This window comes from Cyprinodon tularosa, unplaced genomic scaffold (assembly GCF_016077235.1).
Source record: "Cyprinodon tularosa strain WSP-4 unplaced genomic scaffold, ASM1607723v1 ctg387, whole genome shotgun sequence".
Taxonomy (NCBI): domain Eukaryota; kingdom Metazoa; phylum Chordata; class Actinopteri; order Cyprinodontiformes; family Cyprinodontidae; genus Cyprinodon; species Cyprinodon tularosa.
Genome location: NW_024039104.1, coordinates 1,579,881 through 1,595,112, shown reverse-complemented (window position 1 = coordinate 1,595,112; position 15,232 = coordinate 1,579,881). Strand labels below are relative to the sequence as shown.

The 15,232-nt window shown below is 37.5% G+C and overlaps 1 protein-coding gene across 18 annotated transcripts in view; it reads right to left on the bottom strand.

The window, feature by feature from the left end:
- The window catches only part of LOC119791340 (focal adhesion kinase 1-like), an 87,610-nt gene that overhangs the window by 36,672 nt on the left and 35,706 nt on the right, over positions 1 to 15,232 (bottom strand). For 10 of the 18 annotated variants that reach the window (XM_038297399.1, XM_038297392.1, XM_038297396.1 and 7 more), the window contains 15 exons: positions 14,045 to 14,325; positions 13,784 to 13,950; positions 11,575 to 11,662; positions 11,370 to 11,449; positions 10,446 to 10,508; positions 10,295 to 10,349; positions 9,854 to 9,994; positions 9,379 to 9,456; positions 8,025 to 8,132; positions 4,824 to 4,941; positions 4,503 to 4,533; positions 3,679 to 3,749; positions 3,285 to 3,302; positions 2,711 to 2,767; positions 459 to 479 (listed from right to left, as the gene is read on the bottom strand). In XM_038297399.1, coding sequence (XP_038153327.1) covers positions 459 to 479; positions 2,711 to 2,767; positions 3,285 to 3,302; positions 3,679 to 3,749; positions 4,503 to 4,533; positions 4,824 to 4,941; positions 8,025 to 8,132; positions 9,379 to 9,456; positions 9,854 to 9,994; positions 10,295 to 10,349; positions 10,446 to 10,508; positions 11,370 to 11,449; positions 11,575 to 11,662; positions 13,784 to 13,950; positions 14,045 to 14,281 — 1,333 coding nt within the window. In that variant the 5' untranslated portion in view covers positions 14,282 to 14,325. The remainder of the gene's footprint in view (positions 1 to 458; positions 480 to 2,710; positions 2,768 to 3,284; positions 3,303 to 3,678; positions 3,750 to 4,502; positions 4,534 to 4,823; positions 4,942 to 8,024; positions 8,133 to 9,378; positions 9,457 to 9,853; positions 9,995 to 10,294; positions 10,350 to 10,445; positions 10,509 to 11,369; positions 11,450 to 11,574; positions 11,663 to 13,783; positions 13,951 to 14,044; positions 14,326 to 15,232) is intronic. The other 8 variants (XM_038297395.1, XM_038297404.1, XM_038297408.1 and 5 more) reach the window with 3 other exon arrangements.

Here is a 15,232-nt window from a genome sequence, read left to right as displayed (position 1 = left end):
GTTATTGGTCTGGGTGCCTCATTATCACATGTCTAAATTGATGGATAAATGTAAACTTTCTGCATGCTGAACTTTCCATAATGGAGCATGTTCTAAATAAAATAGCCTGATCAACTTATATAATTATTTTATTTTCTTTATTATTTTATTACTTTATTAATATTATGCTGTTGCACAACAGTGCCACAATTTAACATCACCTTAAGTTGCCATTATATTAATACTAACACTTTTTTTCTTCAACCTATAAAGTGCAAACAAGGTCATCGGCTGGATCCAAGTTGTTAAGCTCTGACCAGCTCAGCGAATAACTAACATCACAACCACACATCAACAAAAAGAAGGAAGTAAGGCATAGACGGCAAAATATCACTTCTTATTTTACATATGCAAGCAAAAATGAAAAGGTCACAACAACCACCAAATCAAAGAGTCATGGACATGGTTCCAATCATTACCTTGATCTAGTCCATAGTATTCTGGGAAAATGGGTTAGGTATAAAGATTTTATTATTTAGGACCAGTATCACAGTGACACATGAGTTAGGAGGGAGGACGACATGCCGATTAATCTTCTAAGGCTTAAAATCAACCTGCTTTAAACAATCATTTCTTTTTATTATAATAGTACTAAGGTTTTCTGACATTTAAAGAAAAAGCAGCAAAAAAAAAACAACTTTTGTAATTGAAGATTTTTAAAATAAACAGTCCACATTTCCTGGTAATTCTCTTTTAAAGCAGCAATGAACTTTATTTCGAGTATTGCACCGGAAGTATTTGTTTTTTTTAACTACTATAATTTTAATACCTTTCTATTTGGGTGTTTATAAGATTAAACCTTGAAGACTTTGGTAGAAGACGTTAACTATTGATTTAAAAAAAAAGCTAAACAAAAACCATGTCTGGTTGTATGAATACGTCTACAATATTTGGACAACATTTTATGGCAGTTCGAATGGGCAAATTTATTTGAATTTAGCAAACTATTCTCAATTTAAATTCCAGCAGATCCCTCATGTTGTTTTAAAGTGCACTCACCCATCTCTGCCTCTCAATGTTGTCCATTAAACAATGAACAGATATGAATCACACATCTAAACCCAGGGGCCAGGCAGTACACAGCAGCCACAGCAAGCTCTTATCGACCTAGAAGTAACAGTTGAGTCTGAACACCAAGGAGGGAGCAGCAGGATACTTGATGCTTGAATGTTACTTGGAAATGTTGGCTATAATTCTAACAATGTGTTATTAAGAAGCTGCTTTTTATTCGTTTTACAGTGACTTTTATGTACAGTTTAATGTACAAATATAAAATTATTGCATTAGGTAATAATACGCCTTTTCAAAAGTTACATGATGAAGTAAGTATTGAAGTAAGTATTGATAACTGGGAAGATTATAATACCTCCATATTCCAGCAAAGGATTCGCAGCTTTTAAAACCATAGCAAATATTTTTTAGAAAATACTTATCAATCCGATGCAATATGTAACATTTATTCAAACAGGAAGATAGCTGTTTAAAAAGAGACAAGTCAGGAGCCAGAGTGTTTTTACCATTTAAAAATGGATGGAGAAAAAAACAGAGCAGTTTTTGTGGGACAAGCGATAAATCAACAAGGTCCACGCATTTTGGCAGCCTTGACATCTCCTATCATCTATATCCATATAGATGTTTTCAAGACCTGTGATTCAATATGCGTGCAAAAGTTTCACATCCCTGCTGAGTTTTATGTTGCCTCAGACAATAAATCTGTTTGGAAGATTAAGCATACTGAAAATGTACAATTTCCCCCCAAATTAAACCTTTCTTTGATGGATCTGGAATAGAAAGTGTCTCCAGCTCCACAGGCTTCTCTGCAGTCAGTGGAAGGTAAGGAGAAGAAAAAGAAATACAGGAGATGGCCCACATTTAGGGACAAAACCTAAAGCCTAAAAGGTCAGACTTACAGTGGCTGGACACGGCCAACCTACATATCCATGTGTTTGGGAAGCTCAAGCGGCATTTGATATAGGAAAAAGCAGTGTTTAGATATATTCACACAAAAAAGATTCCCAGTAATTCTATTATAAAACCGATTAAATCGCTGTTTTTTATTCTGCACTTGTTTCCATCTATAGATATCATTCCATAATTTTGAGTGGAGTCACATTAATCTGCCATTTAGGCTACAAAGATAAACACAGCTTCCGCCGTCCCCAGCAACAAGGCTATGTGCAATTTAAAAGTGGAATCTGATCTCTATGTACACATTGTGTGGTTTTTACTGTTTTTGTTGTTGCTGGTTACCTCTTCGATTCCTAATTCAGTCAAAGCTCTTAAAAAGCAGACTGCAGATTTTACAATGTGGTTTTCCTCTTAAATCTGAAGCCAGTAGTTACTGGTTAGGACCCAGATTTCTCTTCAAAATAGTTGAGCCCATGTTAGTTATAAAGTGATGAACAAATTATTAATTTAAGTTCTAATTAAATGTTGCTAAAATTACATTGTTATTTCCTGATTTTACTGAATCACTGATGAGATTCTAACCTAAAATCTCAACAATACATAATAAGTTAAATAAATCCACCGTAAACTTTCAAAATGAAAGTTTTACTACTTCCGATACAACACAGAAATATCTGTATTCCTCCTGTTTGTTCCAGACCTCTAAATCATCATATAGCAACATCATATTTCACAGTAACATTTAAGAGGAACGTCTACTTACTTGAAGGCATGGTGTAGGTGTCCTCCTCATCTATGATCTCAGCATAGTCATCTGTTTCTGCATAATCAGAGTCCAGTTAGGAACCAGAACCAAAAAAATGTTGAATGGTTGGTTACAAAGTAACAGAACTTAACTACATAGTATTTCTACTTTGCATCTTCAGGGTAAACATCCCTGACTAAACACAAAGGAAAACATGCAGCACAACTATACGTCTACTCATACATACATATACGTATTTGTTAGCAAAATGAGAAAAAACATCAGAAATCTGCTGAGATTCCCACGTACCTTTCAATAAGACATTTTAGATACTAATATGTACCCACAGAGAATGAATCTTTGTGGTAAGATAGTGAGGGAAACATGCAGAGAGAGACCACCAAGAGGAAAGGGAGGCTTGAAAGTGTTTTCCTTTCCACAGAAACAAACTGCATGAAAACAGTCTGAGTCATAGGCCACCAAAACACTCAGAGGCAGAAAAGATCCCGCTAACACTTACACAGCGCTAAATCCACAGACCGTTTATTGTTTTACTAATTAAAAGGACATTTAATACAAATAATGAGTTTACCATCGCCACTAACGTGACCTGCAGAAGCCGCAAGCAGCATAAAACACAAACAGAGAGGAGCAAAGAGAACAAAGTTTTAGCTTTATAGTCAACATGAGAAAAAAATATATAGCATAATAATAATTTTCTGTGGTATTCAGGGTGGTTTCACTTTAAACTGTAAATATTAATGGGTGAGAGGTCAGGGGAGAGTCAGAAAGCAGAAACAGAGTGGCAATGACTAAAGCTCTCCAGGGAGACATCTGCTGAGACAAGGACTGTTCTCTGCACACACAGAAAAGGCTATATGGACGATTCTGGCATCAAACACATATCTATGCTCCCTTCACGCAACTGGCATTGGCTCATTCATGACATTTAAGGAAAAGTGAATCAACTGGCAGGGATGTTATACCTGACACACAAACGGCCCGGGTGCGTACTCCATCCATCCGCTTCTCCATCCGCTTCTCATGATTTGAAACTCTGCAGCAGAGAGTTAGCTCGCATTAAAAATACTGCATACAATGTGAACAGAGATACGGTCAAATCTAGGCTGTAAAATGAACCAAATTGGAGTTCGTCTATTCAAATTCTTGTTCAATGAGTTGAACACATAAAAAAAAATAAATTAAGATGGAAAAATAAACTCAAACATTATGTCTTCATTATAAATAAAAAAAATGTATAGAGATGGCTTTAAAGATTAGGTGAAGTAAATGGCCAACAAAAAAAAACAAATTAAATTTACATTTAACTACAACTTTTTAACTAAACATGTAAAAATGTGTAAAGAAACAATATTTAATTCAAAGTGCAACTTTAGAGACGCTTTCAGTAAGTCTTTAAGGGGCTTTACAATCCCAGAGGCTGCTGTTATCCTTTTCACTGTATGCATTAATTTATTCCCTAGCTTTTCCTTCAACTTAACTTTTTTGCAATAGTTATATCTTTATATGGAGAGCTTTTTAGCCACACCCTTTTATTACTCAACAAAATATGGATGGTGTCAATAACTCCCTGCTTTAGAGGCAGGACTCTCTCTCTCATTACACCCTTGGCCATAATATAGCATAGCATTTTTATATTAAAAGAACTATTTGTTGGTGTTAAGTTACTTAATTTTTTTTTTAGACACTAGATTTAATGTTTTTATTAGCCAGAATCATTTAAATGAGCAGAAAAATTGGGATGTTTCTCTGAGATGCATTTGAACCATAAAAAAGTCGGGGTACTCACTTAGGTATTGAAGGCAGAGCTCTGTCTCCCTCTGCAAAGATGGAAAAAACACAGCAACAAGTGTGAACAAGCTAAAGTAAAAATACAAACTTGACTGTTGTTCTTCTAAACCTTCACTACTTGCAGAAAAGGATAAAGCATAAAGGCTGGTTATCATTCATAGTGAGAAACCAGGGCTCCCCAGTATGACAATGACATCTGTTGGAGGGTTCTGCGTTTTACACAATACACCTTTTTATTTTTCCTTTCATTTTTTGAAACCAAACCAAAAAAAAAAGGCACAACAACAAAAATACTAAATTCTGTAGTTATTTAACATACCTTTATGGACTCTGACAATGAAGGAGCGAGTGACCGCAGAGACAAGACGACAGTAGCCGTCAATCAAGTCAGCCATGTTTTCTGCTGTGTTCAGCAAAGCTGTAGTGACAGTGAGGGGCTATAAACATGGAGAGAGACAGAAGGATCAGTGTAAGAGCAGGACAGGGAGCTGCTTCACGATGACACAATGAGAGCTTCACTGATAATAACGTCCCCCACCAGAGTGCGAGCACTCAGCCCTGTGCCAGTACTGCAGCAGTGAAGCACGCATGTAGCATCCGGCTGCACAAACACACACTCAGAGGAGATGGCAGAGACTCCGGGCTCGTCTCTCAGTGCCGTTTCTTAATTATATTTGCCCTGTTTTTTTTTTTTTTTTTTTTTTTTTTTCTAAACTTCATACAAGAGGAACCAATTAAATTTTAGGGGTTTTGAAGTAAAAGTGCCATGTTAAATAGAAAGAAAAAAGCCATAATAATTATGTTAGAGACATTAGGTACATTTTTACTGTAAAAAATCTGTAAAAAATTAAAATAGCCTTTTTATTTGACCCTTTACAACTAATACTGAGATTTGTGGATATTCAGAAGCAACCAGCATTTAGCTCAAGTATATATATATATATATATATATATATATATATATATATACACAAAATAAAGTTGTAACAAAGAGACGGAAGAGAGAGATTGACAAAACTTCATCAGCCTGCTTCATCATCTAAAAAAGGAGAGATGTAAAAAGAACAGCACAACCAACTGATATAGAACTTCAGATACAATATAGCAACCCATTGATACATCACTGAGGTACACTATATTGCCAAAAGTATTTGCTCACCTGCCTTGACTCACATATGAGCTTAAGTGACATCCCGTTCCTAATCCATAGGGTTCAATATGACGTCGGTCCACCCTTTGCAGCTAGAACAGCTTCAACTCTTCTGGGAAGGCTGTCCACAAGGTTTAGGAGTGTGTTTATGGGAATTTTTGACCATTCTTCCAGAAGCGCATTTGTGAGGTCGCACACTGATGTTGGACGAGAAGGCCTGGCTCTCAGTCTCCGCTCTAATTCATCCCAAAGGTGTTCTATCGGGTTGAGGTCAGGACTCTGTGCAGGCCAGTCAAGTTCATCCACACCAGACTCTGTCATCCATGTCTTTATGGACCTTGCTTTGTGCACTGGTGCACAGTCATGTTGGAAGAGGAAGGGGCCAGCTCCAAACTGTTCCCACAAAGTTGGGAGCATGGAATTGTCCAAAATGTCTTGGTATGCTGAAGCATTCAGAGTTCCTTTCCTTGGAACTAAGGGGCCAAGCCCAGCTCCTGAAAAACAACCTCACACCATAATCCCCCCTCCACCAAACTTTACACTTGGCACAATGCAGTCAGACAAGTACCGTTCTCCTGGCAACCGCCAAACCCAGACCCGTCCATCAGATTGCCAGATGGAGAAGCGCGATTCGTCACTCCAGAGAACGCGTCTCCACTGCTCTAGAGTCCAGTGGCGGCGTGCTTTACACCACCGCATCCGACGCTTTGCATTGCACTTGGTGATGTATGGCTTGGATGCAGCTGCTCGACCATGGAAACCCATTCCATGAAGCTCTCTGCGCACTGTTCTTGAGCTAATCTGAAGGCCACATGAAGTTTGGAGGTCTGTAGTGATTGACTCTGCAGAAAGTTGGCGACCTCTTCGCACTATGCGCGTCAGCATCCGCTGACCCCGCTCCGTCAGTTTACGTGGCCTACCACTTCGTGGCTGAGTTGCTGTCGTTCCCAAACACTTCCATTTTCTTATAATACAGCTGACAGTTGACTGTGGAATATTTAGGAGCGAGGAAATTTCACGACTGGATTTGTTGCACAGGTGGCATCCTATCACAGTTCCACGCTGGAATTCACTGAGCTCCTGAGAGCGACCCATTCTTTCACAAATGTTTGTAAAAACAGTCTGCATGCCTAGGTGCTTGAATTTATACACCTGTGGCCATGGAAGTGATTGGAACACCTGATTCCAATAATTTGGATGGGTGAGCAAATACTTTTGGCAATATAGTGTATATAGAGTATTAATCAATACGAAATGTATAAAGTGATAGCTGAAGATAAAAATTGGCGAGTATGTAAGTAACTGGATTCAAGCACCTGTAGGTGTTTGTAAGAATGCGCTTGTGTGTGTAAGGTTTATCCAGCAAAATCAGCATTCAACAGACCAGCTCAAGTAAGACACCAATGGTAACGGTAGAAAAAAAGATAAAAAAAAAAACAACATTACAAGAAAGAGCAAGAGGAGTGCTGCAGTTCTGTGTTTTAGCCACCGGTGGCAGTATCATTCAAAACTCTGTGTGTGCCTCTTTAATGTTTCATAACAAATATTTGAATCATATTAAAGTTTACCAGGTTAATGTAATTTAGTCATACATTTAAGAAATAGCCAGCCAGGGCTCTTGAGAGGCAAAATGACTTAGAGATTGTAGCAAATGTCAAAGATCTCCTCAAATATTTTATTTTTTTAACCTTATGTAATAAAGCATGTTATTATTATTTTTTTTCCATTTGTAGGAGAAATATACAAATACATCGATCATTTTTAGCTTTATCTGTTTTGTTACTAAAGGGCCGACAGATCAGATACTTAAAAATCTATATCAAAGTGCTAAATACAAAGTGCTTACCACACTCGTAAGAAGAAGAAAAAGGGCTTTGATACTCAAGTAAAAAGGAAATAATATCTGGTATTTTCATCATGGTGTTAAAAAAACCATTGAAAAGGGAAATATTTGCTGAGAAAAGAATGGGATTCATTAAGGCTGTGAGAGACAGAGAGAATTTAATTAAATTACAAAGAGGTAGAACATGTTACTGCAACATGTTGCTCTTTCTAACCTTTAATTGTCATTCAACTTGTAGAATTTATGGAAATGCAAGAGAATTCTGGAAATATCAGTTCAGCAGAGGATTTACATTTTCCGGAGGAAATGTAGATTCTTTTAGGATTATTTGATTAATGTACACAGATACTACATGGTTTGAAGCTGCATCTTCTGCCAACAGAAGTGATTAAAGCCTGTTCAAGGCAGGTAGAAAAACACAAGCAAATACAATAAGAATATCAGCAACCAATGTGTGTTTTTTAAATAACCAACCTCTGAATAGAAAAATCAAAAGAGAAGTATTGAAGGATTATAAATATACATACCTCTGGAGCTCCAGCGACATTTAGCTGAATCATCCCTTTCCTGTCCTTTTCCTCCAAAGCGGAGTATTGGATTGACTGGACTTGGTTAAAATTAGCTAAGTGTGTTGGCTGAGGAATCACAGAGAAACACACATGCTTCATCAGTAGAATGTAAAGGGAAATAAAATTGCAAAAATTAAGCATGGCTGGTGTTTGGAGGGTAAATCTTTCCCCTTTTCACCCTAACATGACAGAAAACCAGCAGAAAAAAAAAAAGAATCAGATGAAGTGAAAGTTCTGAGGCTTAAAGCTGAACCCCAGACTCTATGAGGACTGAAATCATCTAAAACACGTCACCCTGAACTAATCAGCAGACTTTAGCCAAATGTATAAACCAAACACAACATAAGGCCGTCAGGTTTCCTGGACCCCTTCAAACACAACAGATCAGCTTTCTTTAAAAGGTTGTGCTCCCACTTTAGAAACATTACCTTCACCTAAACAAGTGCAATGAAATCCTTCTGTGATCACTGTTCACTGTTCACTTAGTACACGTTTGCATTTGCCTGGCATTTCCAGCACAGTGCTGCTTGATGAGTGAGTAGTATAAGTAACAGTAGAGGTGAAAGAGAGGCTAAGTCATCATCAATAATAATCAGGCCTCTCAGGAAGCAGGGAAGCTCTTCAATGTTTTATAGAAACTGGATCCTTTGAGATAACACAACCATTATGGGTTTCATATTAGGATTATTATCAAAATGAGAGACACAGGACATAAAGAGAAACACAATATAAGGCTATCCAGTCTTCAGGATGGGAATGTATCCTAAAAAGCTCAAATCTTTTAGCTTTAGAATGATCAAGAGGTAGAATCTTAGGCAGTGATAAATCTAAAATGGACACCATCAAAGTGCCGAATATGTTCAGATTAAAGTGAGAGAAAATAATAAACCAGCTCTGCTGGTCTATCAATGTCTCAGCAGTCCGACGTTAAACTGCAGGAGCAAAGCGATTGTAATATTAAGCACTTCCATCCAACCAATGGAGATTAATACAGAGGACTTTCTTAGAGATGAGACTTAAAACCTTTTCTAGAAAAAATGCAGCCATAGTGATTTTTGGTTTAAGAACTGCGTATCAAGCTCACATCTTTCTCCTTTAACTTCTTTTTGTTCAATAAGTACAGAGACAATTTTACCACGAGTTAGAGACTCAAAAAAAATGTGGTTAAAGCAGACTTCGTTAAACCACTAGAGGGCAGCATGACACATAGTGATCATGGGCCTTCCTTTAGGAGCTTTGTGTATATGATAATTCAAGTTCAGAGAAATGATTTATGTTAAATGTATAAAGAGACACATGAATGCATACTCACAGTTGAGCCCTTATCTGTGAGGTAGCTGATTCCTTCCTCTGGTCCTATTGCCAGCTCTACTGATATTACCCAACTAGACTAAAGACGGGAGGAAAATACAGACATTAAAACTGTTATAATTGTTTTTATATCACTAATATTGAGTTTAAACACATTTTAAGTGTCAAGCTTCAATCATCTAAGGAATTTAATCTCTAAGCTCTTCGGTCATTCTCTGACTCAGGTACAAACAGAACATAAAATACAACAAAAATAATCATTTTGTTTTCATTCTAATATGACATTTCCTCAATTGCTACAGGTTTAGATCAATATAATCGAGAAAAAAAACATCAGCATTCAACTGCTAAATTAGGATTACAGAAGGAGCAGTGGAATAGATTCATAGTTTCAAACTTTTAACAGATATATCCCATACATCTTCTGCCTAATGGATGAAGTGCATCATGATCTGTATAGGAGCTGAGAGCCTTACCCCTAAAGCGCATTTAAAGCACTCCTTGTCAAAGGGGTAGATGGGAGTGATTATCTCAAAGAACTTGTGGATGCTCTGCTCATCGTTGAGGTTAGCAAACTGTTTAAACGTCTGCTGGATCTGCTTACGAAGGGTCTTTGCCTGATGAAGCGCAGGAAGACAGAGATAAAGAAGAACATAAGAGGCTAAAGACTTTCTTGAAGGTTGGTTCAGAGCCAAGAAAAGAACAACGCACAATTGAGAGCACAATCTGTGAGTGCCAACAGCGGGTTTAACTTAATTCCACACAATCAGATAAGCAGACATTTAGCCAGAAATCCTTAGAGTCATCAGGTCGGTTCTGCTGGCAGACGACCTAACAGCCCATCAGCTGTAATTCTAGCTGCACCTCGGGTCATTGGTAATATTTAAAATGATCACATCTGAAGGATTTTCTCTCACCTTTAAGGAGTCCAACAGGCTTTTAGGGAAGAACCTTCTCAAACCCACGTCTTTTCTAAAATGAATTTAAAAAAAGTTAACACATTTAAAAATCACACGCAATAAAAAAAGAATGGAAACTAACAGGTGTGAGGTACAAGAAAAAGCTTACTCTAGTAGCTCATAGTTTGATTTCTTATCAAGAGCATTGCCCGGCATCTCTCTAAAGAACCTCCTGCAAAATTCACAGAAAGAAACAAATAAAAGACATGAGATGCTAGATACGTATAGCTTTGAAATTTAATGAGAACTGAGATCTGCTGCTGCTTTTTCTGTTGTGCTTTATGTTCTTGTTCTTTGTTTAAAATAATGCTAATTTAATGAGATGTTTTGATATGGTGGGAATTTTCGTTGAAACTTGGACGTTTAATTTGTTAAATAGATTTATTATTTGGGATTACATGAATGAAAGAAACCAGATAAGCATTTTACTTCAGCCTATTTAGTTTCAAAAACAAATTATGTAAGCATGTATTTGAAAAAGAAAGCATTATTTAGATAGGCAAGAACATGCTTACGTAAATGTATCCAAAACTTAGTGTGTATTAATATTTACTGCATATGTTGCCTGTAACTTCTGTCTAAAGCATAATGAATAAATAAGAATAATTAAAAAATATATATGTATTAATAATAATGTGACTTTAAAGTATCATTGGTATAATGTTTTAAGTCACAAAAACAACAGTTTAATTCTAAATTCTAAATTTATTTGAAACAAAGCTCTTTATTACACTGGATGGAATTATAGCATAAAGACCAAGGGAAAAGTTTAAAGCATGGTTAAGTTATAGAGCTCTGCATCTATCACAAAATGAAACTACAGCTAAATACAACTTAAAAACTGACCAAGACATTCTAATTCATCTACAGTGACCGGCCGAGTAAGGACAGCTATAAGAGATCAGAGATGCAGCCGACAGATCCGTGCATCCATAGTTGCTGCAGAGATCATCAACGGAAGAGTCATGCTTTAGCTAAGAAGTTCAAATTGCTTGACTTTGTGTGACTCAAACATCTCCCTACACGTTCTCACCTTATTTCTAAACAGCCTAGTTTCAGTGCAACATCTTGATCCACATGGTCGGCTAAATGTTGCATATAATCACTTTTCACCTACAAAAAAACAAAACAAAAAACAGGTGTGAACAGTCAAACAGGATAACACATCAGTCCAAGGTCTGTTTAATATTCAGAAATATTGTGCATGCTTTCAGGAAACGATCAATCTGTGTTCTCACCTGGTGATAGAGGTAGTTGAGAGAAGGTTTGTCTTCAGAGAAATGGCTAAGATAACCTTTAGGAAAGTATCGTATCCGGAGCTCATACCTGGAAGGGACAGAGAGAGTGTGAGAGTGTGGTAGAGGGTTTGATAGGACGGTCCTAATGGGTGAAAAAAGACTGTATCTTGCTGCATCCCTTCATAAGATTGGCTGCCTGCCAACAAAGAGCAGTTAAACAGAGCCTTATAGCTTAACAACAGAGCCTCTTCCACTCAGCACATTATATCTGGTGCCACGATGGAAGGATACACTGATCTGCTGTTAAATCAATCATCTAAAACCGATAAAGGAGTAATATCATAAACCATAATGGGGCTCCTGCAGTTACACTCGCCCAGAGCTGGTTCGCAGAAGTGCCCACATGGGTCATTGCTGTTTAGAGCGAGATGTTTGCTCAAGAATGACACGTTACAGGGAAGTAGGTCAGGAGAGTTACAAACCAGAAGTTAGATAACAAAGGAAATCAAGCCCTCTGACAAAAATGAATAAATGATAATGCTCTATTATGAATGGATCCTTAGGAAAATAATAATGTGCAACTGGAAGAAGGAAAAAAAAAACATCATAGGATGACTAAAGAGGTTTTGAAAAAAATTCAAAGAGATTAAATCATGCAAAAGGGCTGGAAAGAAGTGAGAGTCAGTCCATCCATCCCCAGGGCAACTGCAACTGCTGTTCTAAACATAGCTTGGCAGCAGCAGAAGCTCCTGTGGGCTCGAAGCTCTGCTGCCCTCTGAGGCACACGCTGCCTGCCTGCAACAACTGGCAGAGATCTACCACCTTATCTAAGCTGTTCCTGTTGAATTAATTTCAATTTCTATGACTTCAAAACCTGGACAAAAGGCTGCAATTTAAGGAGGACTGTAAAAACATCCACTGGGAACGGTTCAAAGCCTGAGAAGCTGAATGCAGACTGAAGCTTGGTGAACATGGTGTGCTCTGAATGTTAAAAAGGAATTATTTTCAAATAGAAAAAGGATTTTAACCAACTATTCTGGTCAGGTGGGAGGATTTGGATTGGAAATGAGTAGAGATTAACAGAAATAATGTAATATGTTAAGCCATAACTACTGCATGAAAACAATGTATGAGGTCCTGTGAGGGTACTGATGCAACTTGACCTCTTCTTGTCCCACCCAATCAGAAACTTTAATGTAATTTCGTGCAATTTTATACGATTGATCAACAAAATTGAGAACAAAACTATAAAGAGAAAGGAAAATAATACCTTTTTATTTTATTTTTTATTGTATTTTTTTAACAAACAAAATAAAAAGTTTGGAATAATATTAACTTTATTATTCCTGAGAACTAGAACCATTTCTGACATAATTATAGCTAAAGGTGTTTTGCAGTTTGTGCCTTTTCTTTACAAAGAGCTTAAACTGAGCAAGGTTGGATATTGAGCACATAGGAATGAAAGTTTCCAAGTCTTGCCTCAGATTATCAATTGGGCTTAAATCTTAAATTTAACTAGGCTGTTTTAAACATGAAGAATATTCCATCTATACCAAGGCAAAGTAGCTACCTTGTTTTCAGGGTTTAGACAGAAATTAGTAACTCTAATTTAATGCTTTTTTAATGCTCTTTAATCCAAACTTTTTCGTCATCTTTACCATTAACAGGCTGCAGCCATGTCCCGAATTTCCACGTTTTCCAGACTCTTTTGTTGAAATTTGCATTTTCCCATTCTCTAGCTTTTTCTCCGTCTTGAGCTTCTTTTACAAAAATACTGCTTTACGATCAAACATTTATATCTGATATATCTGAGGAAAATAAAGCATTTTTAAATGCCATGATAATCACATTTAATGAATTTGAATGCCAATTAAGGCCTTAATTTAAAATGGAATAATTTAATGACTTTTAATGATTTAAAAAGGAACCCTGGATTTAAAGGGCACCTTTTTAAGATGCTGTGTTTGTGAATGATGTTACCAAGAATGAATTAGGGTGACATTTTTAGGTTATTCATTAGGCAATATCTGCTTATTGTTCATCACTTTGTTGTAGATAAACATCATGCAAAGTTCCTAACCGACCAGAGGGTTGGCCCTGCTTGCACAATGAGACACTAACCATTACTTTAAATTATCGTAATCGAGGGAGGAACAGAATTGAAGGAATTAACAGGAAGCAACAGAAAGTGTGTCGATCTCTAACTTACCGCCACTCTTCTTGTGGATGCTGCTTCTCGTACCTCTCCCTGACATGGGACACGCCCAGGTCTGGATGTAACCAGTGGAGCGCGTCAGAGTGCAGATGGGTCAAACGGAGGCCCAAAGAGGATACACAGCGTAACTTATGGATCTCTGCTATCTTCTGGATAACACCCTGTCAAAGCAATTCAAATACCAAACAATTAAATAAGCAATAAAATACTAAGTAACTGAAAATGTGTCTGTAAAGAAGTTTGTGCGCCTCTTACTCTGACATCTGTAGCGTCTCCATGCCTGATGTTACTTGCCCAGGTGCTTGGTTCATTGTTTGTCTCAAAGTAATGGAAGATTTTAAGTACACGGTCCATGGACCCTGGAGGCCTCTCCAGACCTCCAGCAGAACCACTGGTGCCAGGAGCTCCAGGCATCCCAGGCCGGGATTTAACCCCACAACCACCCGCTGCTGAGTGATTGAGGCTGGGCTCCAGGTAGGAAGACGATGCCATGCCTGACTCGGACGGTCCTGCTGGGGCTAACTGGCCGTCATATTCTGGAACAAGATGAGCAGTCAAGACATGAGGACAGTCCAAATAATCCATGTGAGTCTAGCTCTGATCTGAGAGACAAATAAGTGTAATTAAAACATGTATCTTTTGGTTATAAAACTATTAACCAACTGAGATGACACGGTGCAAAAAAGCTCACTACTTCTATGCTTTTTAAGCCATAATGACATAATCAGTAAGATATAAAAAAGAATAAAAACCTAACAAATCCAAGCATGAAGGTGAATGAAGACTCCAATCAATCAATATCAAGAGCAAAATCCCTGCCACTCAGGCCTTGTTGCTCTCACAGTCCTTCAGATTCACAACAGTCTTAAGTACCTTGGAGATTTCTAAGAGGTGACTGCCTCTAATATTGATCAAATACTTCCTCTGTGCAATTGTCCCCTCTTTGAGTTAGTCTAATGCATAAAAGCCGAATAAAATACAACAAATCTTTAGGCTGTATAGTGAAAAAAATGGGAAAAAGTAACATTACATGCTTTCCTGGTGAAGAAATTATATGCAGAAAAAGAAGGAGTATCTACATTTTAATTTTAAACAGAGCCATGTTCTGCAGTGCTAACCTGTAATCAGAGGGACGCTAATTAGACATTAACATCCACCCTGACATCCTAAACAGTCATTGTTCCCTAAAGGGAGCAAACAAAGCAGCAGTGGTTCCCCACACCTGCTGCTGTATTTCTGAACAGCGATTTTTCACCTGATAAACCAGAACTATAAACCTCTGTGTCTTCTGGATATCAAACCTGTTTGTGCGTGGCACTTCCACACAAGTGTTTCAGTAGATGTAAAAAGTAAAAGCCGAGAAATTTCTGTTCAAAATCGTTTCCATATGGTAAAAAAAACAACTGCTAGAATCAAGGATGTAAGTTAATTCAGCAGGGCTAA